Below are 26,607 nucleotides of genomic sequence, written 5' to 3'. Positions count from 1 at the left end.
ATCAGCAGCCCACACTGTCCCAGAGTTCAGCTATCACAGAGCAAATCTGACAGTACTAACTTCATCTTCCCCACAAAAACCAAACACAAGATGATGTCTGACTGCACTGTCAGCATCTCCCACAGCAGCTCAACCATAACCAAGAGTTAAGAAACAGCAAAAAAAACCCCTTTAAAATTAATTTACTGAAATATAATGTATAAAGCATACAATATCCTGTGAATTCCACAAGGTCACATGCATAAACACATAAGCAAAAGCTGCTATGAATGACACAAAGCAATAGAAATCTGATGTCCAGCTGAGGGAGGACCTTGCAGGCCACACACTGATGGCAACAAAAGGATCAGACAATATGGGTCTTCAATGTATCACAGAGAGCAGTGTGTAAGTTGGGGAGAGCAGACTAATGAGAGCCTTAACTTTGTTTTCGAGGGTCACTTTCAACACAAACATCAACTCTGTTCTTTCAAAAACCTGAGACAGTTCCACAAACTCATCTGGAACTCCTTTGAGTTATAAATTATTCTAGAGTTATGCAGTATAGAGAGAGCCACATATTGCCACATCAAGGGCCTCACTGGTTTTCTGCAAGGAGCCAGAGGGCAGATGTTAGTTTTCATTTATGTTTACATGAGCACAAAAATGAAAGAACATAAACTCATATTTGATCTGTCTGTGAAACTACCTCGACACAGAAAAAGAAATTGCTTGTTCTCTTGAAACCACACCTCGCCAATTACATAAAATACAGAAAACTCTCCCAGGGTCACTTAGATTCAGTCCTGAAAATAGTCATCACTCTGATTTCCCACCGACTTCCAGTCAGAAGACAGCAGTGGCTGTCAAAATCTTAACTATTCAAACAGCACTTCTATGACTTACAATTCATTAAACTACAACATTAACATAAGTTACACAGATAACAAATGTCCTTCTGGTTGCATCTTGATCATCCTAATGTGATGAACTCACAAAACCAGGTTTACTCTGCTTTAAATGGTTCCTTCTAAATAAAAACAGAGCACAGATTGGCTATGCTGCCCCTGCTTCCAGCAGACCAGAAAATCCTGTTACAAACTCCAGAGCTCACTGGGCTGTTCCCAGGGTTTCACACACCTCTGGCCGCCGGTGCTCATCGACATCCACGGAGCCGTCCAGAGGGGTCACAAAGTGGCACACAGGGTTCTTGCGCTTCTCCAGGTCTGAAACAACAACGAAAATGCAAGTGCTGAGCACGTGCAGGGCCTGCAGAGAGCTGTCACTTCAGTGGCAAGGTGTGAGCCTAGCCAGGATTCCTTCCAGATAAACAACATGAAACAAGGAGATCTCGGGCTGTGCTCGGAGCACGCCCTCAGTGTGGGCACATCCAGGAAATCCTGATTCAACGGCATTGCCTCTGAAACATCAGACCTTGAGCAGATTCCCGAGCTTTTCACCAGACAATAACTGCAATTCTCTTGTTCTCACCGATGTCTCAAGGAAGACCCACCCCCAGCACGGTACTTACACTGCATGTACCAGGCCCTCCAGATGGCGTTATTGAGACGGATTTTATCTCTCCACTGAAGCTTCAATCCCTTAAAATTTTTCCATTTTGGTGAAACCAACCTTCCACTGCAACAAAACATACAACAAATCATTCTGCTTTCAGTTTTCCTCTCTCCCTTCTTTTCAAGACAAAGCATTCCCATAAAACAGCCAAACTGTCAACACATAAAACAGCAACAAACCATGCTTGGCCAGTAACAGCTTTTGCTGTCCACGGCTCACTGAGCCAGAAGCCAGAGATGAATCCAGTCTTCAAGAGTTCTTCATAGGAACTAAGAACTGTCACAACTAGTCTCACAAATATCAGTAGGAAAGAAATTCATTTCACCCACACTTTTCTCTTTGCCAGTATCACATCTTTTCTAATCCCCGCCTATGCGCTTCCACCAACTGGGATTGAGATTATTTTAAATTAAGAGGCTTTTGCATGTTTGATCAGATACAGTTCTATTTGATTTTCCAGGCTGGTAACACTGGAAACGAGGAATGAAATGCCAGCTCTGGCTCAAGAAAAAACATAACCTACCAATTCTACACTGGGCACAAAGGAATACCAACAAGCTAGAAAGAGTACATTTTCTCCCATGAAAAGCAAGGCTGGAAAAAGAAATTATTAATGCATGAATGCTCCTGGGAGGTGGAAGGGAAATGGAAGGAGAAAGGAAGAAGCAGCAGGGACTCTAGTAAGCACTGTATAAACAAAAACTACCCAGCCCTTAAAACACACCTTTTATGAATCATTAATCCATACTATTGTCAGGGCAGTAGGAAATACTCATGACACAGTAAATTTCAAACCAGAGATTAAAGTATAAGAACTGTGCCCATCCCAGGTTCTCCTTCTTGTTTGGGGGGGTTTAGCCCCACATCTTCCAAGTTTGTTTCCTGTGCTGTTTGTGCAACCTTGTTATGAGGGAATAGGACCAGCAATACCAACTGCAACCCACACAACAACAAAGGAAACAGGTTCACCTTGACACACTATGAGCACCAGGTCAAGGGGTGATGGACATAAAGGAGTGACAGGAGCAATGTCACCTACAAACATTCTGCCCTCTCAGAAGAGATCCCCTGAGCACGTGGTCAGTCAGGAATGGTCTCTGCCATGAAGTGCAGTGGCACTGGAGATGTACCAGCACAGACAGTGCCCTGGCACAGGCCATTTGCTTCACACATTCAGTACAAATGAATGCAGAGTGGAATTAGTTATCCTTAAAAGCTCATTTCACATTTAAGCTCTAAAACTGCTGTGCAAATAGGAAGCACATCCTACAGAAGTGCAAGGCACTTTCCTTGGCTCACTAAAGCCCATGCACAGAGCCTGAGGCTGGAGAACTGATAATTCCCAGTTTCCTATTTGGTCTGGGAAACAGCAGCTCTTTCTAAAGAAACCTTTTAATAAAACTTGCAATACTATAAACAAGTAAAAAGTCCTCAGCCTAAACAAAAGCAACCAGAATGCCAGAGCTGCCATTAACAGGATATTAAACTAAATTTTTTCACATATTTGGCTCACCATTTCTTTCCTCCCTTGCTGACACCACAATTGCTCTCACACTCAGGTACTCCCACAACTCTTGACAGTAACAGAGAAGCAAATGTCATGTTTCAGTCAAGAGACAGGTAAAGAAAACCAGCTCTGCTCTTTCAATTTTACTACTATATAAAATGTCAGTTGTGGCAACAGGTTGTAGCAATGCACCAGCAGATGAGATGTTGCCTGACTGTGAATTTTTTTTTCCCCTCTTTGTCCTCTTTAAAAATAAACTACAATGTTATTTTATGCATGAGGAAGCAAATAAAAGACCAGGTATGAAGTGCAGTAGAAGGCAAATTTCCAGCAGCAAGAGAACAGGTAAGTGACCAGATTGTGAGCCCTGTCCATGCCCAGCTGCCCCTTTGGGATGTAGGCTGTTCACTGGGCTACGCTACAAGGCTCTGCTGCGGCCTTTGGAATGCTGGTGCTTGATAAAAAAATCAAGTATAAACAAAATATGGGACGCAAAATAGAACATGAGCACCCCCAAGATAAGCAGACTTGCTGGAGCAAGCAACTTCACTGACTGGGAGTGAGAGCAAACCATGTCAACCATTAGCAAGAAATAGAAAAATTATTGTTAATGTACTTGTGCTGTCACTGGGCTTTAAGACACTCAGTACCATCAGATTCTGTAGGGTCATGGACATTTAGGAAATCCTTCTGGATTATTTCTGTTCAGTAGTGCATGCACATGCCACTCTTTGAAATATATCTCCCAAAACTCTACTTCTAAACTTCAAGACTTTTAGTTAATGGAAAGATCTCTAACTATTTCATCTCACTGTTACCCAACCCATGAGTCAGGGCACAGAGTGGATCTCCACCCATTTAATATTTCTCCCATCACTGCAAACCATCCCAACACCTTCAGTGTTCCCTGCACAGCCAGCTCTGCCTCAGAATCACTTCACACCTTGTCTTTCCTTCTAAACCCACACTAAAACACATCTTTTCCTGCTTCTCATCTTTACAGGAGACAGGAGATTAACATGCTGATGCATCACCAGCACTGACAAAGTGCCCACATGCCTTTGACTAAGAAATCTGTCAACTTAATGTTCATCTCCTCATAGCTCTGTGTGACTCGACAGTTTGCCAAAGCAACAAAACTCTAATAATCTGCACTCAGAATAACAAGAGCAAATGCTTTTCTATAAAAAGACTAAAAGGAACTGTAATCAAGTCTGGTACACTCTTTGCATCTTCAAAGAGCTAATTAAAATTGGAATTAAAACACAAATAGTTTAAAATATTTTCAATTATATTCTTAGAAAATGTTAAACAAGACTAGTACATCAAAAGAAGGAAGTGATTAAGAACCTATTCTTAAAATAATTATTATTTTTAGTTCCCATGGGAGTAAAACACAAGTCCAGCTTGAGGTCATAAGTGAAACGACTTCAGCTTCAGTGGAGAGGAATCAGCATGAAGCTGACAACAATATTTAGATACTATTCCAAATTCCAAAGTCAATGGAAAGTCAATTACTTTGAACAGCACCGTGACTGAGAGCAGCTGCCTAACTGAAAGCAGTCTTCAGATTTTAAAGCAGCAAAACAACAACAAGGAAAAAACCCAAACAACTGGAGAGACCATCTGGCTGCTGCTCCTGCCAGCTCTGTAAGACCACACCAACTCCTACAGCAGATGTGGAGCAGCTTCCCAGCAGGTGGATGATCAGCAGGTACCTGCAGCACAACCCAAGAGCACACCCATGGTCCTGGCCCCCTCTCCAACAGCTGCTGCAGCTCTGCAGGGATGCTGCTTCCAGTGAGGGGAGCAAGAGAACATCCCAAGGGAGAAATGGACCCAGCAGTGCACTGTACAAGCCAGGACAGCTGCAGCCACAGCTGGTGGGAATGCTGGTGCTGCACAGAGAGTGCCCAAGCTGAGCAACACAGGGAGCCAGGCTCCCAGGTGTATCCTGCAGGGAATCCTGCTGCCAGAAGCTCAGCTCATGTAAGCAATGCTGGAGGAACAGGTGACTTTCATGTTCTCCTCACTATCACACAGAGATCAAATCAAAGCAGCTGAAAAAATCACAATGGGTGACTTGCAATGCATTCCAGCAGCTCGGCTCAGTCTCCCATGTAGAAATCTCCACCGCCTGAGTCCAAATGTCCTCATCAAGCGATTTGATCACAGCAAACCAGCCAAAAGAGCTTCAGCTCAACAGCCAAGAGAGCTGGAAATCCCCTTGGACACAGTGACCCCAACGTGCTTTGGAGGGCTGTCAGAGGAGAGGCTGCAGGCACCTGAGGCTGCCACGTCCGTTTGTTGCAACTTTGAACAATGAGTTCTGGATACACCAAGAGAGGCTGGAGTCCATTCCCAAGGATTTTACATGTGTTTTCCCAGCTCAGGAACTACACCTCAGGCAACCGAGATCCAAGCAGACAGATGGGTAACACAGCACTGATCTCTCACAACTCTCCACTTCTAAAACTCCAGTGAAAGCAGCTGTGCTTTAAAACAATTACAAACCTTCAAACATCACAAAATCTGCAGCAAAGCACAAGAAACAGACATGTACTGTGAGAGTGTGACCTGATTCCCTTCAACACCTTTGATTTCTAATTTTTTCTTCAATCAACTGAAATGTAATTAGGGAGCAGGTTTGTATTCTAACAGTACCCTGACAGTATCAATTTACAAGCAAAGTTTTGCCTCTTAGAATCTCATCATTCTAGGTTAATAAGATTCAATTAATGATCTTGCAGGATATTTTAGTGATGCTTTGGACAAGAGACAAGGCAAAGGGGTGACCCTCTTTGTTAACAGATACACATGAGATGCCATTCACTGCCGCAAAATTTAAAGCAGTAGCTTTCCCTAGCACTGAAACAACATTCAATTAATAAACTCAATGAGAAACTCCTCCTGACATCTGTAGAAGCAAGATCAAGCTCTGAGATGAGATGACTCACAACAGAAGAATCCCCTGTTCTCCTCCCTTCATCAGAGGATTTTAAGATGGACTTCAGTCAGCATAAAACCACAACACAAGCACCCTCCGGATTTGAGCAGAAAGGGAAATTTATCTTTGTGCAAACCCAGAAGAAACTTAGGGGATTTTTCATTCCTTATTAGCATTAAGAAATGCCAGCATTTTAGGAAATTAATTTCTACAAAGAGCACTGAAGAGGCAGAGAAGCAGACTTTAAAATATTAAGATAAATTCCATATATCCTCCACTTAACAGGTGGTTTGAATATATGTGAATTAAATGGAAACTATATGGTAGAGCTTATGGGTTTTATACAGTTCAAATGCTTTATTCAGCTGTTTCTCATACAACTTGCAGTTCCCCATTTTTTATCTCAATCAGAAACACTCACAACAGTATCACAGCCTGATGTTTAAATAAATCCTTTTCTAATAAAAGGCAAGAAGGAAGAAAGACATTGCTATAAACATCAGCCTGAAAAACCCCCTTTTCCCATTCAGAAAAATTTAAGTTCATTCTCCACACCATAACATGTAAAAGTGGCTAAGCAGGAATTCTAGCTGGGAAGTGATCTTGGGATTGTAGTGAACTAAACACTGCACCAAGTAAGAAGTTTTTAAAATACCCTCTGAGGATAGAATGCAGGATCTCCTGCCTAAAATAAGGAAGAGTGAATTACATCCCATGGCTACAAAGTGTGTGAGTGACAGCACTGGAAGTAGGACATGGATTTTTTTGATGAACCACTGTGCTTTGCACATAAAGCCCTTATTTCCACCCTCTAATCTTTCCCTTTTTTTGATACACAGGGACAAAGGAAAATCTCTGGCTACATTTGGCTCCCCTAGCTCAGGAGGTGTTAATTTTTCTCTTGCACTCAGAGAGCATCTGGCCAAGATCTATGGTACATGGAATTTAAATACAAACCTCCAAGTGTTGTGGTTTAGATTCCACAGGCCTGTCCTGCTGCCCAAATATGTGTTTCCAGCATAGCCCAAGCAGCCACTGCATGTCTGCAGGAATCACTTCTAGAGTCTAGTGTGCTATGGTTGTAAACAAATTATTTTGTTTTCAAATTTGAATTTTCTCAATTCAGTTTATGGGAACAAGCTACAGAAATGACCTGTGTTTTCCTGTTTAGGTAGTGGATTCCCCCTGCTCTTGTGCTAAAACAACTCTCATTTCCCTTATTAGCTCCAGCCTCAAAACCCACTTCCTCTGTGCCTCCCCCAGTTCCTTCCTGTACACGATCATGCAATTTTTTCAGGTAGGGTAAGAATTTTACTTTAATTACAGGTAATGGCAATGAGGTTCTTAATTTAAGTAACAGGACAAAAATCAGACTTGATAGCAAAGTAGCTAAATAGATTAGCTTTTTCAGCAACACAGAAAAGGAACTTCCTGGCTTCTCCCCAGCATTTTTTTTCGAAGGCGTGGTTTTGGTTTGTTTTTTAATCTCCAATCTGTTTTGTTGGGGAGTTGGGCCTGTCAGCTCAGCTCTCTAAGAGCCAAAACTAACAGTATTTTTCCAAACAAAGGTTCATTCAGAGAATCAGATTATATGCATTGTGTGTTGGAGCAAAGGGGCAGGCAAGAGAAACCAAAACATTTCTACACGGTGTGAACGTGTGTAGGACTGGCCAGGAGACCACGTTTCAGCATCTTACAATTCCTACCTACAAAGGTAATCCGAGGATACTAATCCCAGACAGAGATCATTTTAAAAGCCAGATTTAGGGCAGGTCATTTGCTTCATTACCTGGTTCATCCTGCTTCTCTGAAATCCTCCTGCAGCAGCAGGCTCAGGGCTGTGGAGGGATGTTCTATTGCCCACAGACCAAGATGGACAACAGGGAGATTTGTTCTGAAGTTAAATCACTTTAAAACAACCAAAATGTCCCTTCTTTGTTTGATTCATCACCTTTTAAAAATAATATTTCCATCTTGAAGACAGAGATACTAGACCAGACAAATATTTTTTCCTCTGTCATGAGCATTATCAATTAAGAACTGTTAGAAAAATAAAAACAAAGATCAAATTTAGCCACTACCAAATTGGAATTGCAACATCTGCCAAGAAACATATTATCTCGACTGATTTCACACAGGCAGGCTCAGGTATGCACCTCCTGAAATGGAACAGGAAAGTGAAAGGTCAGCTGTATGCCTGAAGCAAATATTCCTGCCCCAACAAATCCACAAGAAATGCTGATTTATTTATATTATAAATTCAATGCTATTTTAAGCTTGGAAGTTTAATGTAATTTGCATAAATGGAAGTTAGCAGTGCCTGGGCTCTTGCTCTGACAACCTGGTCTATGTTGGACTCAGGAATGACCAGGCAGGTGTTGTGTCAAGGCAGCCTCCTCAGGGACTGCTGAAAAACTCACATTTTGGGAGCACTATCACACCAACCTCACAGTTTTTCATACCACCAGCTCTGTGTCAAAGGAGTTGCTTGCTGCAGTTTTAATCAAACACAACATGGCCAGGGTCAGCTGTGTGCAGGGGGAGGCTGCAGGCAGCTGAGAAGGACCACTGAGAAATGCCTTCACCAGATGCAGGTTTTATGCAGGTTATGAAAGGGTAAAAAGAGCACTGGGAAAACATAAGGAACAGTAAAAATATCAAGGAGACTTGAAGGCTACGGTGTCCCTCAGACAGTGACTATTTAAAGACTCAGAATATTCAGACAGTTTCTCATTTCCAGTCAGAAATCAAAGGATATTTCTATAAATGTTCCTGCTTTTCAAGCGCTTGTCCAACAGTGGCTCACTAGTACAGAACTGGAAAAACAAAAAAAGAAAAACACTTCTAAAGTACTGTCATTAATATGTCAGCCAAAAGGCTGAGAAAATGGGCCTTGCCATCACATCTGTCACTGCTGACCCTCCCAAAACCTCTCCTTGATCCCTTCTCTAAAGAGGTGTAATTTCACCTCTTTAGAGAAGTCACGTACTTTGTGGCTTTATAAATACTAACACTTAATAAAAGGCCACACACTTCCACTGTCAAAAATCAGGAACTTCTTAAAGAACTACCAGAAACCCCATCATGGAAAAAGAAGCTGACGCATAGAACTGGCACAGTACTCTGAGATCCAGGCTCAGAGGCAAACCCCACCCCTTTCATGGCCCAAATCTGAAATGCCAGGATGGAGAGCAGCTGCCCATGGGCACAAAGTGTGTCAGTGGCAAAGCAAGGACAGAACACCAGCCAAGCATGTCCCAGCCACACACCCCACATCAAAAATGCTAACAGTAAGGATTAGATTTACATTTTTCAGATCAGTACATTTGGTTTTCCTTCTTTTTTTTCAATACATTTTGTTTACCTTCTTTTTGAAGTGCTTCCTGTGCTCTCATGCATGGTGGAAAGAAGTGGCATTTTAGAGCTGTTCAATATAAAGGGAAGTGATCCTACTTACTTCAGTGTCTTGAAATTTTCCACTTCTTCCCAAGACTTGATTTCTGCCACTGGCTTTTTATCAGCCTTCTCAGAATCACAACAGTCACTACAAAAATGCTGTTTCCCAATAGAGATGATCAGGAACTGATAGGGTTTTGCAGTACACCTCCCTTTTCATTTAAAAGGATGTTTGCTGGTGAGGGACCCTCTTGTATAGAGAGCTATAAATGTGTCAGAATCTTTTTCAACATTAAGGCCCCAGCCTAGATTAATGAACTGATCAAGATGTGATGATTTGGGACTTAAAAGATCTTTTGCACACGGAGCTTCTGAAAAACCCAAACAAACCTTATCAGTGTGGCATATCAGCCCAGCTCTCTGAGCAGCACACATACCACCAGAGCCCAGAGCTGTTTACCATGCTCCAGAAACCCGAAACCAGCGCTTCTGCCACAGAGGATACTGTAACATTCTCTGAACAACATTACAAGCCTATAAATACACTTCAAGACTTCGGGGATCTTATTCTGAAAGCCCCTTACGGGTTTGCAAAAGCAGAGATGCTCCCTCAGCTCTCCCCATGACACAAAGCTTTCATCCCAGCTGTCTGCTCCCTGCAGCTTGAAAAACACCAGGCTGATTCCCAAATTCAGTTATTACAGACACAAGACTGCAACAGCACACACAGTTTATTCAAAGTTTACATAAAAGCCAAACCAGAAACTATGCAAGAGACAGAAGCAAGGTAAAGGCACCATTGGATTACTTCTGAAACTACTCAAAGATCAATCAAAATCCAATAGAAAGATGTTGTAAGGAGAAATCTCCTTCCAGAACTCACATAAAACAACTTGGAATGGGGGCGGGGAGCCTCTAAAAGGTCATGCACAACTCACAGGAAAAGTCTCCACTTAGACCCTTCTGGGATCTGTGTGCAATCAAGTGTTCTGGCAATGCTTCACCAAAACCAGCCCTTTGATTCATGGTGAACATCCCACGGTGCTGTGCAGGGTCATGCCATGGGGGCTGCCACATCGCAAACTGCGCAGTAAAACTCCCCAGGCTGCCCCCATCCACAACCACAGACTCCTGGGAAGGTTGAACATTTAGAGAACCCAGAGTGGAAAACAAACTTCCAGCTCTGGGTCACCAGTCAAACTGGAGCTGTGAAGATTTGTCTGCTGCAATGCAGGGAAGGCTGTGTGAGTGACCCTTCCTTAATTAACTGGGACACGGGGCTGGCAGGGAAGCAGCTAACAATGCTCATGCCACATAATCCTCCCCACACTTTTCTTGTTGTCTGTCTAGGATTGGACAGGCCAAGGGCAATGCCAGGTTCCCACACACAGATGGAGAGATCAACCCTGTCCTTGGTGGCTCCAGTCCTGCTGAATTGTTGGATCTGTTACTTTATAATGATGGTGGTTATGGTAACTATGCACAGCACAGGACACTGATAAATGTTTCATAGCAGTTAACTTCATAAAGCAATATTTAACCTCACTATATAGGGTGAGAGACAGAGAAAGACCTTTTTTAATTGCATGATATCCTTATAAAGTCATTTGTTTGCTCCCAGTAACTACCATGATTAAATACCAAGCAACAAAATGGTTCAGAAATTCTCATGCCATTCACCTGTGCACCACTTAAAAGACACAGCTGAACTGAGATAGTTTATGTCCCAAAGCAAGTGGTGACTTCACCAGTAAAACATGCATCCGCACTTTCACAAATCTTACTACAAGCAAAACAACAACCAAGCCACTAAATGACCCTCACTCAAGCATTTTCTTTGAACTGTGTTTTTCCTACGTGCCAAAATCACAAACCCAGTCTCAACCTTCACTCTGTAGAGTCCTATCCTGGGGACATCACAGTCCCTTGGGAAAGCTCACGTGAAAGGTAAATAACACTTTTTACATGTTTACTGCTATGGAGAGAAGCAACCTCCCAAAATTTCCTAGGATCTCTCTCCCCATTTCCAAAAGCCTGCTACATGCACCCAGCCTATAATTACTATGTGCCAAGCTTAGACATCGAGCCTACTAATGTGCTAATAAAAACTGCTAATAAAAGTTATAGTCTCCTTAAGCTCTGCTAAGATTTTTACTGGAGATTTGAGGGTTCTACTGTACAACTGGATACTAAAAACAGATGGGATCCACGCTGAGTTCCTAAACAACAGCCTTCACAGACCAAAATTTTATTAGGAGCAATAATGAATTGGCTTTTATTGCAGAATTGTATGCATCTACTTGGAGAGCTAAGCTGTGCTCTTCAGTAACATCTGCTGATTTGGTGATTAAGTGCAATCTAGTCCCATGGTTTCCATTAAGGGTTAACAATTTCACACAGCAAAGAGATAGACCAGAATTTAGGCATGCCTCTGGTTCCCAAGCAGTTTGACTGCAGATTACCCTTCCTCACAGAAGAAATGACTCAGATCACAGTGTCATTCCAGTCACAAACATACTGGCTCTGTGCTTTCACAAGATCATGGAATTCCCAGCACCTTCAGGCAGCAGCACAGAACAGGGCTGCTACCACAGAGAGCAGCCACAGCCACACACTCTGGCCTTATCTGCAGCTTCCAGAGACCAAATGCTGCCTGGAATTTTTTCCCAGCTGACACTAAAACACTGTAGCTCACTCTAGCACTTGGCACCTGCTTTGGCAAGAGCTGTAAGAACAGCCACAGGTCCAGCCTTCCGTGCTCAGTCCCAGCAGTGGGTGAGCAGGTGCTTGGGGAAGGGTCACAACAGGATGAGCTTGTCCCTGTGGTGTTCCTGCCAGCTCCCAACAACCAGCCACTCCCAGCTCTACAGGAAAATGATATTAGCAAATATATTAATTCACTCCCTAAAAGTGAACTGAAGAACTACACAGTTTCTCTTTCTGCTGTTTATAGACACCTTCCCCCCCAGTTAAATATCTGTATTGATTTGGCAGGACTCTGTTTTGAAAAGGGAGGGATAATGACATCTTTAAGTAGAGAATAGCCACTATGGTGACTACTCAACAGCTTGGATGCCCCAGGTTTTGGACAGATTGTTTTGGTTTCCCAAAGACATTATTTCACAATATCTGTTTTCTGTATCAAACATGGTTAATAATAATTACCTGAAATGAGTGCAGTTTCCTCCTTGAGGATATTTGTATTCCTGATCAAGTCAGCTCTCTCATCCCAACATTAGGTTAATTTGAAATAAGCTGACAACATTCAAAGAGCTTCTCTGACTCTAACAGATCTAAATATTTCACAACCATATCCAAATGCCTTTACTTACTCCTTCCTTTCTAAAAGTTTTATATCTTCTAATCCAGAAAAGTAATTTTTGTATGTTTCCAGGTGGCAAACCTCCTCTACAACCCCTGCACTCAATTTTCCTCAAAAGCTGTGTTTCAAAGAGCAAAAGCTTCATGCTTTCCCACATCTGGCACAGCACCAGCACATTTTCTATCCAAGTTCCCTCCATCCTGTCAGGGACAGATGTTTACCAAGTAAACAGAAAGCTGGACTAAGCTGTGCAGATACCAATATGCAGGAGTTTATACAGGGAAACAGTGATACATTCTTTGGACACTGTACAGGATGAGCTAACACGAGAAGCATGGTATGTAACATCCAGACCTTTGTGTGCTGCTAACACATGAGCACGTTTCAGAGCTGTTCCTGAATCCACTACACAGCTTAGCAGGACCAGGACTTTGCTGTGTTGCCTTTCACTCAAATACTGGGAGTTCTCTTGATGCACAGTTATCACTGTAAATATTATTAATAGAGTTTGACTGGCCACCTCTAAGCTTATTCAGACTACAATTTTTATGTAAACATAGAGAAATTAATCAGGATGAGTAGAGAGTGACCATCCATGAACAAAATAAATTATATTCTTTGCTCTGGGAAACGTGGCAGCAGATAATACCCATATCCAGTGACTGGCAGATCAGGAATGCAACAAGATCTTCCACTGCCCTCTTCCTGTTTGGCACTTCTCTAACAAATGCCAGATCCACAAGCTCAGGTATTTCCTTTTCACCTTTTTTTTTAAGTTTTCCTTTTTATGTGCACATCTTTCCTTTGTTACTTTGATCACTTCTGCCTCCAAAGTAGCCACTTTCAACAACTAACACAGGCTAAATCAAGTGTCACACCACAGCACCAATAGCAAAAATCTGCATGATAGAAAGATAATCAAGAGCAGTCATGGACTTCAAAGAAGAATTACAAAGACATGAGAAGCTCTTCCACAATTCTTACTCCATTTGGTCTCTTTTTGTGAATGGTGGACAGTGAGGACAAACCAGATTTAAGAGCAGCCTAAAATCTGGATGTAAGATGCAGCATGAAGAATTGAGCCGAAGAGCCTGTGATGGATCACATTCACATCAATGTACAGTAACTAAGTGCTGTAGGCCTGAGTTATTTTTAGATCTATTGTGAAACCCCACATTCCAGCTGCTCCAAAGATACACCAGCACTATTACAGAGGCCTGGGCTCTGTATCATCACCCTGCCTGGCTCAAGTGAGTCTAACCCTTGCCCTATATTAGAATTTTGGTGTCAAGGCAACCAAGTCCCTGGCACAGATGAGGCAATGTGGACAAGAAGTGTTTTGGACGAGCTCACATGGGCTGGGGAAGGTTTTGTGTTGGATACAGAAGTCACTGAGCTGCTGCAGCCTGGCCAGGGGTCTCCCAGCCATGCTGGCCAAGGTCACTTGAGTTGTTGTGTCCTTGAACTGCTGCAGGCAGAGCACTTGTTACTATGGGACCTTGAGGGATGGGAGAGTAAACAAAGCAGCAGAGGGAAAGAAAGCCAGGATTTCAAGTAAACATCCCTACAATGCTACAGAATTCTGAAAACAATGAACTTGACAGATTCCAGAAGCAAAGCCTCCTTCGTGCCTCTGCAGTGTTTGCTTGAATCTTGTTATGCAGACGTCTCTGAAAGAACAGCCCTGCTGATCTCTGACAACTAACAGCCTCCACTGGAAGGATCAGTGAAAAGAAAAGATCTCCTCCTGCTTACTTTGTGCTTCTGCAGATCTGTTCTAGGCAGCAGTACAAGCTGCAACACCAACTCCTCAGAACAAAACACTTGCACACCTTTGTTCCTTCGCTCCCTCCACCTGGCAGGACACAGAACCAAGGTCCTGCAGTCACCAAAGAGATTCTAATGGGACTAAAGGCTCTGGTGTTCACACAAGCTCTCAGCACAGACAGCTCTGTGGAGCCTCAGCAGTGAAGGGCAAAGCCGGGAAGAGCAGACATCCCACAAAGAGGGTTTGGGCCAGGTCATATTTGCAAGCTGCCACTTCCCCCCAGATTTGCAAAACCCAACTACAAACAATGCAGCTGCTATCTCACTTCCATTTCTCAAGAAGGGCAAACCTATTACACAAGAGCAAGTGGATCTGGATCTTCTCCTTACCCCCTCAGTCACCCTTAAGGCTGCACTCTTCAATTCTTGTTCTTAATTCCCTTGCCCTGGGACAAGTAAGCCCCACCCAAAACCAGCAATGACAAGACCACCCTTCATCTCCTGAGATGGAAGAAGCCCTTTCAAGCTCACAGAGGAACCAAACTGTAACAAGCATCAGACTCCTTTACCTGAGTTTTCAGCTTTTCATGGACTAAGGGTGATCTCTCAACCATTCTTCCTTGCTCCTTCAGTTGAAAGCAGCCTCAACTCTCTTATTTCTGCTCTGAACTGTCCCCCCAAAATTCTGCCCTTTGTTCCCCAAATCACTGGGAGAATGCATAGGGAAATATTGTTAATGTGCAATGAAACAGAAGCACAAACACCACATATGTACTCTACCCATAAAGATATTCTCTGCTTGCTCTGGAGTGGTATAAAGGAGCAATAAATATACCTACAGAAATCCAGACATCTCCTACTATAATTAAACAAAAAGCATTTCTCTCTGTATGTAGGAAGATATACCACATAAGAATACATTAAGAAAAGGCATTAAAATATAGAAAAAAGGGCTATATCCACTGCTTCCATCACCTAAACTATCAGCTAAACTACAAGTAGAGAGACAAAAAGGTCTCTAACTGTGCATTACTGTTGTAGATAATGTGCTGCAAACAAAAAACCAAGGATAAAAAGCTCTCTAACAAGTCATTAAAATTTAACAAGTCATTAAAATTTTTCTGTGCTTTTCAGGAAAAGAGACCAATTCATTAAGCAGCAATGTTTAGCTACTAAAACAGCTGAACCTTTTCCTCACATCACGGTACATCACCAACCGTGTCATGGCAAAGGGTTATCTGTAGGTCAGGAGTATTCTGGCCAAAACACACTGACATATCACTAATTGAAGTGAATCAGATTCTTTCACTAATACCCTGCTACATGATAATCCAAGCAGTGCCCTGCAAGCCCTTTCCATCTGGCATGTCACCTTTTCTCTTACAGTCCCAAAGGTGACAGCCCTGGGAAACACTCCTAACACTGTGGGCTTTGTACCTTCATACACCTTGCAAGTGGCCATGGTCTGGATAACCAACCAAGGGAAGGAACCTTTTCCCTGGGCCTAGATGGATTCTCATGGTCATTTCCAATCCCATTTTCCATTATCCACTGATGTAATGGCTGGACAGCCAACTAAAAATACTGATCTTTCACAAAGGTAACTGCTATTGAGCTTGCTCTTAAGCAGCACCCAAGGGTTTCCATACCTTAAGGCACAAAGTAAAATCTGCTTAACAGAGAGGGAACAGGCAATTCCCCTGCAGCCATTCACACCACACAGAACACCAAGGTGTCACCCAGGCTCTCCTTACCACTTGCTCCTCAGAGGCACCAAGCCTGGAGGAGACTGATAAGAGATTGTCACTCGTATGGGAATGGCAGGAAGATAATGTCACACTTTTGGGAATGGCAGGAAGATAAAACACTATCCCCACCGAGTTCAAGCAAACTTTTGCTCAATCCAACAGCAGATTTAACAAAGGAAGGCAGAGCCGAACAATTGCAGTGCATGGAGCCAAGGCAGGAAAACAGACAAGGAGCCCTCCATTTCTACTTGCAGTGTAAAGAGTTTATTTGAAAATACCATGCTCAGAATTTCTCTTCTGGTACTAAAACTATTAGAACTAATTTCTGAAGAACCTTGCTTTTCCTAACCCTATTTTTCAAGCCTTCCTGCTTCAGAAACTGTGACAATAGTGTAACTCAAGCTTGCACTAAAAACAATCAAATTCAGGTTTTTCCATCACTGTCTGAAACACAAAGAACCAACTCTATTTTCTTTGGAGGCAACTGAAACAAGTACTTTTCCTAATCATCTTCATAATTGTTTTATGGACATGTTAAAGGTTTCCTTTCCAGAGCGAAAGGAAAATTGTATGAAAGCTGTAAAATATTTCTATAGCCATCAAAGAGTTTAGAAAGCTTGTCTTTTTCCTCAGAAGTAGCTTAGAAGTTTTGTCTTTAAAGAACTGTTTGTGCCAATGATATTAAGATATCAAAGGACAGATGAGGGAAACTGTAAATGCAATTAATTTCTGCATACAAAGAAAGGAAGTTGCAAGCATATAGCCTGTAGTCTGTTAATTAAAAATAAAATACCAGATTAAACCCAAACTGGTCCAGGTTTCTCAACTGATAAGGTTTTGTTGTTGTTGTTGTTGCTCTGTTTTAAAAAGAGAACCCTTTCTCTCCACCAGCAAAAGGCAGCAGGGCAGCATGAGAAGAGCCAGACCAGGAATTCCAGATCTCCTGTCCCCATCTCACTGCTCTATCACCCATAACTTCCATATCTGGGTCCATCCAGCTCATTCCCTCCTTTATCAGGTACACCCTCATCAAGTGCTTCCTATCTAACTCTCCCATCACAGATCAAAGCATAGGGAACAAACACTGGACTTTTCCAACTCCAGCCACACCTTCCATCATCTACCCCTTACTTTCCATATATTCTTCCTCTTCATTCCCACTTCTCCTGCCCTGAACCACATTACACCCAACATCCTCTTTTCTCCACAACTCATCGTGATCATTTATCTCTGTCCTTTTATTCAAAACTCATCTAAGTACAATTCCAACCTCTTCTCCACATTCCTCACCATGATTAGAGATTTCCTTTTCTTGCTGTCATTCCATCTACTCCTGCTGCAGGGTGTTTCCTCATGCACAGGGGCTCAGTGAGTTTGTAACCTGGGCTCAAACCCACAGTCAGCCGAGACATCCTTTGTTTGACTTGAATTTTGCAGTATCTCATTTTTCTTTCCTGTTTCCATCCCTGTGGCCTCTGTTAACACCATCCAGATCTTCGTGGCTTTATCTTGGCCCTTTCTAATTCACCCAATGTATTCCTCAAAGATCCTTTTAACTTCACATCTCAGCGAGCTTCCAGCCTCATTCCTTGCCCTTTCAATACTTCCTGCTTTATAACAGATCTCTGAGTGTGGTTTTTAGGGGAAAAATTCCACCCACCCATAGCAACTTAAAGAGGTCACTCTCTCCTCCAAGTCTGTCAAAATGCCTCTGACATCCCAGAAATGCCCAGCCTTCAGCTCAAAATGGCTACAAAGCTCCCTTTATTCCTCCCCACCCCTTCCCAGCTTGCAGCATCACTAGATACCCTTTTGTTTGATTAAGACTAATCATAGCTTAAGGACACACAGTCAGATAAGCAGCTGCTCAAGTGACTGAATATCAACTCTGCTTTCCAAAAGAATGGAAATTTTTTTCCCCCACATGGGAAAGTAACAAACAAGAATGGTTCAGTGACCTACTAAAGGGGTGTGTGGAAAAACATGAGTAAAGCCAAGACCTGAATTTTGGGTTTCTTGGCTTTAATTCCTCTTGTCACTCAGCAGAAAGAAATAAAAATGGGTAAGGGAGGGAGAACTGGAAATCAACATATTAATTTCTGTTGCCATTTAAAGCACATCATAATCATGCAGCACAAAATCTTCTTAAAATTACTAAAAATAATGCCAAATCTCAAAAGTTCAGCCAAATTTTTTTCAGACCATGCACAAGTTTTGAGAACTGGCAGTCTGAGAACAAACTAGTTCCCTCTTCCCTATTTCAGCAATCCATCAAAAATGATGGTTACAAAATCCATGTCATATTTAAGCCAGAAAATAACATCTGTTTAGTGAGTAAAACCACAAGATGAGAACTACAACAAAACATGTAGATTAAATGGTAGATCAAATATGATAACAATATGCTTTTTTAATGAAAAAGGTGACTACTGTGCCCCACACCTCTATATAACAACCTGCCCAACCAGGTCCATAGAAACCAGTCTGCAGAGACACCAAAATAGCCAGGAGCAAAACAAACAAAATTGTCCCTGTATCTAAACTTCTGTCCACAGAATTTGTCTGTTCTTCCTGTAGACATCTGTAGCCCTGAAGACACCAAAACCTTAATGTGAACCAAGGCCTTCTCACACTACCGCTGCTAAATGTTTACTTTGGCAAAGAAATACGTCTCTGAGACAAGAACAGCTCAGCAACCCTTCTGCAAACTGTCCTAAGGTTCAAGGTTGTCAAGGTGGAATTTCAAACTGCATCTTACACAGAGCTTAAAAGCTTGTGACTATATCAAGCATTTGACATAAGCAGGGTAAGAGGCTCAGTACCAATGTCCTGATTCATACTGCAGCCTGAATACGGCATCCATGCTTTCAAGGGACCCTTACTGTGGTGAAAAAAAACACTTGTAACAGCAACTCTGCTCGAGTTCGGCTAAATTCAGAGATGAATATAGGTGTTTCTGTCAGAGTAGCTTCTACAAAACAGCATGTGAAATATGTAACTGAGTTCTGGAAGTTTTTAATCTCCAAGTGCTATCAGCACTGCTGAGAACTTCCCCAAACACTGCACTAACAAAGAATGTGTGGCAAAGGTGCTCTGGAAACAAGCTGACCCCTAACGTCTGTCCACTGAGGAAGGGAATATTTTTGGCTTACATCTGCATCAAGTGAAGGAGTCATATTGCTAAAGAGGAGAGATGAAATCTAGAAATGACCTGGCAAGCTGTCCACAAGGCAGCTTTTGTCCCAGTTCCCAGACCCCACTCTCCTGCTCTGTGCAGCTTTAGCAAGCAGGATCCAGAGGGCTTTGGACAAGGATCTCATGCCAACATTAACACTCTTACCTCAACTACAACACCTGGCATGTTCCTTAAGCTCTTATTAAGAGAGAACTCTGAGGCTACTTAGGAATAAATGAGCCCACAAAGTCATCTGCACCTACCCTACCATGCCCTATGTGAATATAAGCAATGACTGACATAATGATATATAACAGTTTAAAAAACACCACCCACTGTGAGTAGTATCATTAATAATGCCTAAAATAAAGCTTGTGCTTTGTTTATACAATGTACATGGACCACACACATCTGAGGAGCCCTTTCTCTCCACTGCAGGACCTCCTCCCCAGCAGGAAGAACAGAAGGGAACTTTCATACACAAAATAAATTATTTACATGGTCTCAGAGCTTCATCAACCCTTATTTCTTCACATTGGCAGAGTATAACTGAAATCTGCAATGCCACTTATCCCTTTTACACCCAGAGAAAATAAAGAGTTATCTTAAATCTATTTTTTCCAGGAGAAATACACTGCATTTCCTACTCCCTGCAGTAATTACATTAGTCATTTTAGCAGGATTTGCATTTTTATGCTAGAGATAAACTAGTACAAGGTCACTGATTCCCAACATCCATTTTTCAGAGCTCCATATGCAGTTCAGGAAAGTTCCTATTTCAGGTTTTGAACCTTAAACTATGCATCAGTCTTCCCAAAGCAGAGCTTTCCACAAGGAAGTCCAATGTCCCATATTCCAGACTGTCAGGGCAACAAACAGTTTACAGTGCCCTTTTGTAAAGCACAATTTTTCACCTCACAGAAGTCTTCAGCCTGCATTCTATATGGAGCTGAACATGGTTCTTTCACTGGAGACAACAAGTCGCCAAAACAAGGAGAAAAAATTCTTCTGTCCCAATCTCAGGGAAAAAAACCTTCATGACAGGCTGTTGTTGGAACATTTCTGATTACAGCTCAGCTTTGGAAATTTATTTCTGGGTAAAGTAATTATTTGGATAATGGTAAAGTTATTAGAGGGCTTTACTAAATTAAATATCAAGATGACATAACATTTTACTTAATTTTGCATATTGTAGGTCATGTACCAGAAGCACAGTTTCTCATTAGAACGAGCAGTGTCAAAGGTCTTTCTCATTTTGAGAAGAACATTTTTTAAGATCTTTTTGCCTGTCTAATTTGACCTGCCTGCAACAGGTCAATTCTACCTACCTACACGTCAAGGTCTGCAAGGTCACATCGGTTTAAAGAGCTGAGATGAAGGAGCAGAAAGGAGAAAACCAATGTTCTTTTCCCTCTGTCAGTGTGGTACAGCTCCCATAATCAATCTCATCAGAAACATGAGAAACGGTGACATTTAGATAAAGTACAGCCTGTGTGACACCTGTTGTAAACCCCAGTGTTTATAAGTTACTTATTAATTTAAAAAATCGTTTTAATCTACTCACTGTACAGGGGAGTATTCTATAGGTATATTTTCCCCTCTGAAATTAGACTTTTCAAACTGTGCAACTGGCTACGTGACTGAAACAGCTGTGATGAAAATCAGAATCATATTAATTTGTACTGCTCAAAGGCATGAGGGAATTGCTTCCCTGGTGGTTAGAAATAACTTTTTTTATCATAAAAAGTTTGACTATTAACAGCACAAAGCCAAACAAAAAAATTTACAGCACAATTAAATCCGTGATCCAGCATAAATTTGGTCGCTTCCAAACAAGCCACCCGAGGTAATGACCCAGGTAATGACCGAGGTAATCTAGAAAAACTTTGCTTTCTAGTGCATCGGCAAAGCTAATGGGTACCACACGTTTTACTGCTTCTCTTTAAAACTTTAAACACTGAAATACCAGCAATGAGTGCCACAAGTAAATAAATATTACACAGAGAGCTCCATTACAGCAGCTTCCTTGGGTTTGTGTTTAACACGGCTGCATCGCTCAGCTCTTCAGGTAGCTCATGCCCCCACAAAGCAAAATCCACACATCTTCACCTGTCTGTGTTACAGTTTTTTGCTGTTGGTTTCCACACCCCCAGTTCTTTCCTAGAGTGCATTTCTACACAGCAAAGGCAGCACAGAAAACATTAACACAGAATTTTTTGTGTTTTGTCAGTGCTGGATCTGACAGGCAACAATGAGAAAGGTACAGCTGAGGGAACAGCCACAAAAGCATCCCCATAAACCAACCAAGATCAAATCCAACCTGAGGATGGTGTGGACAGAGAGACCCATCACCTACAGGCTCAATCATTTGTTAAAAAGACACTTCACAGCCACGTTCATCACCTCAAATCAGACTTTCCAGAATTACTTTAATCCTTTTTAGACCAAAGTTTACAGTCGGTTTGTTTGGCAGATTTAAAAATTGTATCCCTAAGCTGCTGAGAAAGCAGGCTGGATCCAGGCAGGATGCTTCAGGGCTGCAACTCAGCAAACCCTAAGGCACACAAGGACAGAAGCATTAAGAATGTGCTTTTCTTTGGCAGCCTCTAAGAAGATATTTTCTGCACCTTGCCTCACACTACCACCAGCAAGCAGGATAAAATTATTTATTCTGAAATAAATTTGGTGCTCAATTTATTCACTTACATCAGAGTTCAATATTGTCAGTCAGTGTTACAGAATTATTCCTTTGTACCAGATGTGATCCTGTTTCAAAATCCCAAGGACACACCAGTGGAAGCACAAAATAAAACAAAGGTAATAGAGGCCAAGGAGCAGATGCACATGAGCAGTCCAGTTCTGTCCTTCACAATCCCTGTGGCTCCTCTGCAAGATCCTCCCAGCTTGTACAATAAAGGCAGATTGATTAATTTTTAATTAAGGCTTACATTTTTATTTCTTTTGTAAGTGCAAAGTACTTATGCCCACCGTTGCACACACCTTATCTGAGGTCAGTCTCTTACCAATAACTAATAACATTCTTGGCCAATATCACTAAAATTTTAGGATTAATTACATTACATCTTCTTGCTACTGTACAGAACAAGTTTCTATTGTTTCCTCTTCACTGAACTTAAATAGTGGAATTTGGAGTGGGCAAAGTTAATTTTCTTTTAGCAAGCTAACGTGGTTCCTATAGATGAAAATAAATATTTCTGTCAATATGCCAAGAGGCATTTTCCATCAACCCTTTTAATCAACTTCCAAAATACGCTCAGCAGAGAACATCAGATTGGATCCGGTTTCTGCTATATCACACGGAACAAAAGACTCGGGCAGACACACATCTTTCCAAAACACTTCTATTCCACAGCTCTGCCTCCATTTTGGATGACAGACAAAGGGGATAAATGGGAATATAACGCTTTACCCAAGAGATGAAAAGCACAACTGAAGTCTGAGCAAAAGGTGCAGATAAACCCAGGAAGTGCTGCTGCCAGCTGCAGCCACCACAGGAACAAAGGAAACAGCGACAGAGCCCGCTTGCTTGACTTAGTTACAAAAATAAAATTTGGGGAGAGGAAAAAGGAAAATTGGCCGGGTTTCACATCGAGCGGGGCACTTTGCCCTTTAAGGGTTTCTGCTTAGCACTAGAGGCTTCCACTCGCTCCCAGCCTGGCCGCGGGATGCTGAGGCTTTCCAGCGGCACCAGCAGCCAGCCCGGACGAGCGGGACCCCAGCCCTCAGCCCTCAGCCCTCAGGGCGGGGGGGGCAGCGACAGCCGCTCACCCCAACCACGGGCCTCGGGCCTGCGGGGAAGCGCCCGCCGGGGTCCCCAAGTTCGCTGAAAACAAAAGCGGCACCGAACCCCCGCGTGTGGGTCGGGTCGGGCCCGGGGGTCCCCGCTCGGCTGCGACCCCGCCCCTCACACGGTCCCGGGCCCCGGCGCGGTTCCCCCGCCCGGCCCGGCCGGGGCTGTTCCCGCGGCCGGGACTCGCTGCCGGGGCCGCTCGGCCCCCGGCGGTACCTGTAGGCCAGGGACATGCACTCGAACAGCTTCGTGAGGGACGCGTCGATGCTGAGGCGGCCGCCGGCGCCGCCGCCGCCGCGGGCCGCCCCGAACTGGTAGGTCTGGCAGGTCTGCTCGTTGACCGTGTCGAAGTCGTAGCCCTTCTTGGGCGGGTGCTCGCTGTGCGGCGACGAGACCATGAAGTGCCCCGAGTGGATGATCTGCGGGCCCGGGGGCTGCCCCCGCCGCGGCCCGCACCGCCGCCCCCCGCCCGGCGACGTTCCGCCGTCGTCCGTGTCCGACGAGTCCTCGTCGGGCTCCGTGCGGGGGGACAGCGGCCCCGCCGCCCCGAGCAGCCGCGCCGGCCGCATGAACACGTCGGCGGCCATGGCCCCGCTGCCGCCGCGGCCGAGCCCGCGCCCGCTCTGCGCCGCCACCGCCCCGCTCCGCCCCGCGCCGGCCCCCGCCGCGCTTAAAGGCGACGGAGCGGCCCCGCCACAGCCCTGCCCCCGCCGGGATGGGGACAACGGGCGACACACACACCCACGTTCCGCCAGGATCGCTTGAAAAAGAAAGGGGAAGGCGCTGCTGCCCTGTGCTAAGAATGTCCCCACTCCTTCTGAGGATGGCTGGTTTAAATGATCCAGCGGGGCTCCCATCCAGCAGGACAATTTTTATTTTTTTTTTTAACAAAACTAAAGCACGAAATGTTCTGCCTCAACACGAGGAACAACTCCTTCACGTTGAGGGTGGCAGAGCACTGGCACTGCCCAGGGAGGCCGTGGATTCTCCGTCTGTGGAGACATTTCAAACACACCTGGATGCGTTCCTGTGTCACTTGCTCCAGGTGACCCTGCCTGGGCACAGGGCTTGGACCCAGTGATCTCCAGAGGTCCCTTCCAGCTCTAACGATTATGCAAAACATTCCCAAACTTAAGGGAGCTGTGAGAAACACGAGATGTAGAGGACAGCCCAGAAATGGCTGAAGAATGTTGAGAGAGCGTTTGCGCTAGCAATAATTTAATTGTCGTTAATACACTAAATTGCTTATTATTTTCCAGAAGCAGTCTGCAAGAAGCCAGGGCAGCCAGAGAAGCTGGAGACCTGCAGAGTCACAGAAAGGTCAGGACATGGAGCTTATGCTGCCAGGCTGGTGGCTCACACCTAACCCAGTACCTGCTTAGTAGCACATAAAAAGGAAAGTGAAGGAACCACAGTTGTTCCAAGGAAAGTGAAGGTCAGATTTAATCCTTCTCAAAAGCATAAAGGATGCAATGGATCCTGTAAGTTAACATAAAAACATGGCAACAGGGCTGGTATGGGGAGAGAGCACCATCCTACAGCACAAAACCCCATACACATATGTAAGTGTACACAAAGTCGAGAGAAAAGATCTCAAATTTGCCCTGCAGTGCAAACCTCCATGACCAGGAGAGAAGTCGGGTCCTAGGACACACATTCCAAAGTGTTTATACTACATTGCATATATTATTTCAGTTTTAGGACCCCACAATTAAAATGAAAAAGCAGGCTCTTCTACATAGCTACCCTCAGGAGGGAAAAAGCTTCCAAACATTAAATAGCCAAATGCTACTTTTTCTGGTGTGTAAAACCAGAAATAAGATGAAGGGAGACATAAAAGATTGAGAGCAAGTCTTGGGCAAGGAGAGAAGAGGCATCCCTGCAATATCCCAATTACGCCCATGCAATGATCTGACATTCCCCATTAGCATGGAATCAAGGCTGATCCCTGTGTTTAGGGGAGGAGTGGTAGGTCAAATACTTCTCCACACATGAAAGCAACAGTAAGGAATGATCACATCATGTGAGAGCTGTCTCAGATCTTTAAAAACCAAAACTAGCATTCAGCTCTTAGTCAGCATCATAAATGACTTAAATTGTGAAGAAAAAGCCAGTTGTATTTAGCTTTAGGTTATTGCTATCCTATATTAACATTTGCTTAAAAAAAAAAAAAAGAAAAAAAGTGCTGCCTCCCAGCAAAACATTCTGAGAATATTTTAAGTAAGAAAAAAATTAAAACATTTCAAAACAATATTCACAATTTAACAACACCTATTAAAAGTCTTCCATGTAGTTTGTTAAGAACTAAACCTGAGCTAAAAAAGTCACATCAGTAGCAGCACTGTATAAAGTATTTCCATGGCAACAGCATGGACTGACCTCACTAAATTCAAAGCAAGCCAGTGTTTCCTCCTGCAGGAAAAGAGGGGTAACCTGTTAAAATAAAATCATTAGGTAGCAGTGCAATTTTCTAGGAAGAGTTAGGAGTACTCCATAACTTAAAGAAAGGGCAGCAGCTTTAAGCTACAACACAAGTTCAGGGTGTTTCTCCTCTGCCAGATGAAAGGAAAGGGGCATCCTTTAAAATAAATCCACTTATTTTGGAGACAGACCTCTTGGTTTGCTCTTTAGGATGAGCATTTAGGTGATCAGTAACAGTTCAAGACTGCCAGTGATCCTCTCCTGCTCCACAGCAAGGAATTCCAGGAGGCACAGGGAAACACCTAGAGGCCACAGCATCTTTTGAGCGTGTCTTTTCTTCATGTTTTTCATCAATCCACAGTGCAAGGTGAAACACAGGCCACCAGCTTCTGATGATCCTTCAAGGAACATCAATTCCCTGAAATTGGCTTTTAGCACAGGAAGAATTTGACTGTAATACACACTGTGAACAAAGCCATCCAAGCTGTTTAATGCCCACAGTGTATTCCACAGCACTTAGTGGTGAGATTATCCTCCCAAATCTACAGACAGGAAGATAAGCATTTCCATACTGATGAGGGAAAGAGCTCAGGGAATCACTCACAGCCTGGGCCGGGGCTGAGCGCAGGAGTCCAGCCCAGTGTGCCCCACTCTGCCGGGGCTCTGTGCCCATCCTGCTCCCAGGAAACCACAGGGAAAACCTCCAGCCATGCCCTGCTGCAGGCTGCTACTGCTCACTCCCTGGCACAAGCCTTACCTGTTCAGAGGCCTTTCTTTCTGGGACCCATCTTGAGTTACAACCTTGCTTCTACTTGTCCTTTCCTCTCTCTCCAGTTCCACCCCGTATGGAATTCCTTGATACGCGTCTCCCGGTTTAATTCACTAATCTGGAGAAGGAAAAAAAACAAACTAAAACATAGTTTCCTTTCCAGGATAGTGAGTTTAAGGGGCTGGTGAGA

The 26,607-nt window shown here is 43.4% G+C and overlaps 1 protein-coding gene across 1 annotated transcript in view; it reads right to left on the bottom strand.

Annotated features, from left to right (window-relative positions):
* Nucleotides 1-23,854, bottom strand: part of MLXIP (MLX interacting protein) — a 43,682-nt gene extending 19,828 nt beyond the window's left edge. Inside the window, exons 1-3 of the mRNA XM_058851436.1 lie at nucleotides 23,444-23,854; nucleotides 1,511-1,617; nucleotides 1,120-1,205 (exon numbers count right to left, since the gene is read on the bottom strand). Coding sequence (XP_058707419.1) covers nucleotides 1,120-1,205; nucleotides 1,511-1,617; nucleotides 23,444-23,814 — 564 coding nt within the window. The 5' untranslated portion in view covers nucleotides 23,815-23,854. The remainder of the gene's footprint in view (nucleotides 1-1,119; nucleotides 1,206-1,510; nucleotides 1,618-23,443) is intronic.
* Nucleotides 23,855-26,607: the final 2,753 nt, after the last annotated feature.

The sequence above is a fragment of the Poecile atricapillus genome, chromosome 16, assembly GCF_030490865.1.
Source record: "Poecile atricapillus isolate bPoeAtr1 chromosome 16, bPoeAtr1.hap1, whole genome shotgun sequence".
NCBI lineage: Eukaryota > Metazoa > Chordata > Aves > Passeriformes > Paridae > Poecile > Poecile atricapillus.
Note: the sequence above shows the minus strand (reverse complement) of the source record. Positions and strands in the feature narration are given on the sequence as shown.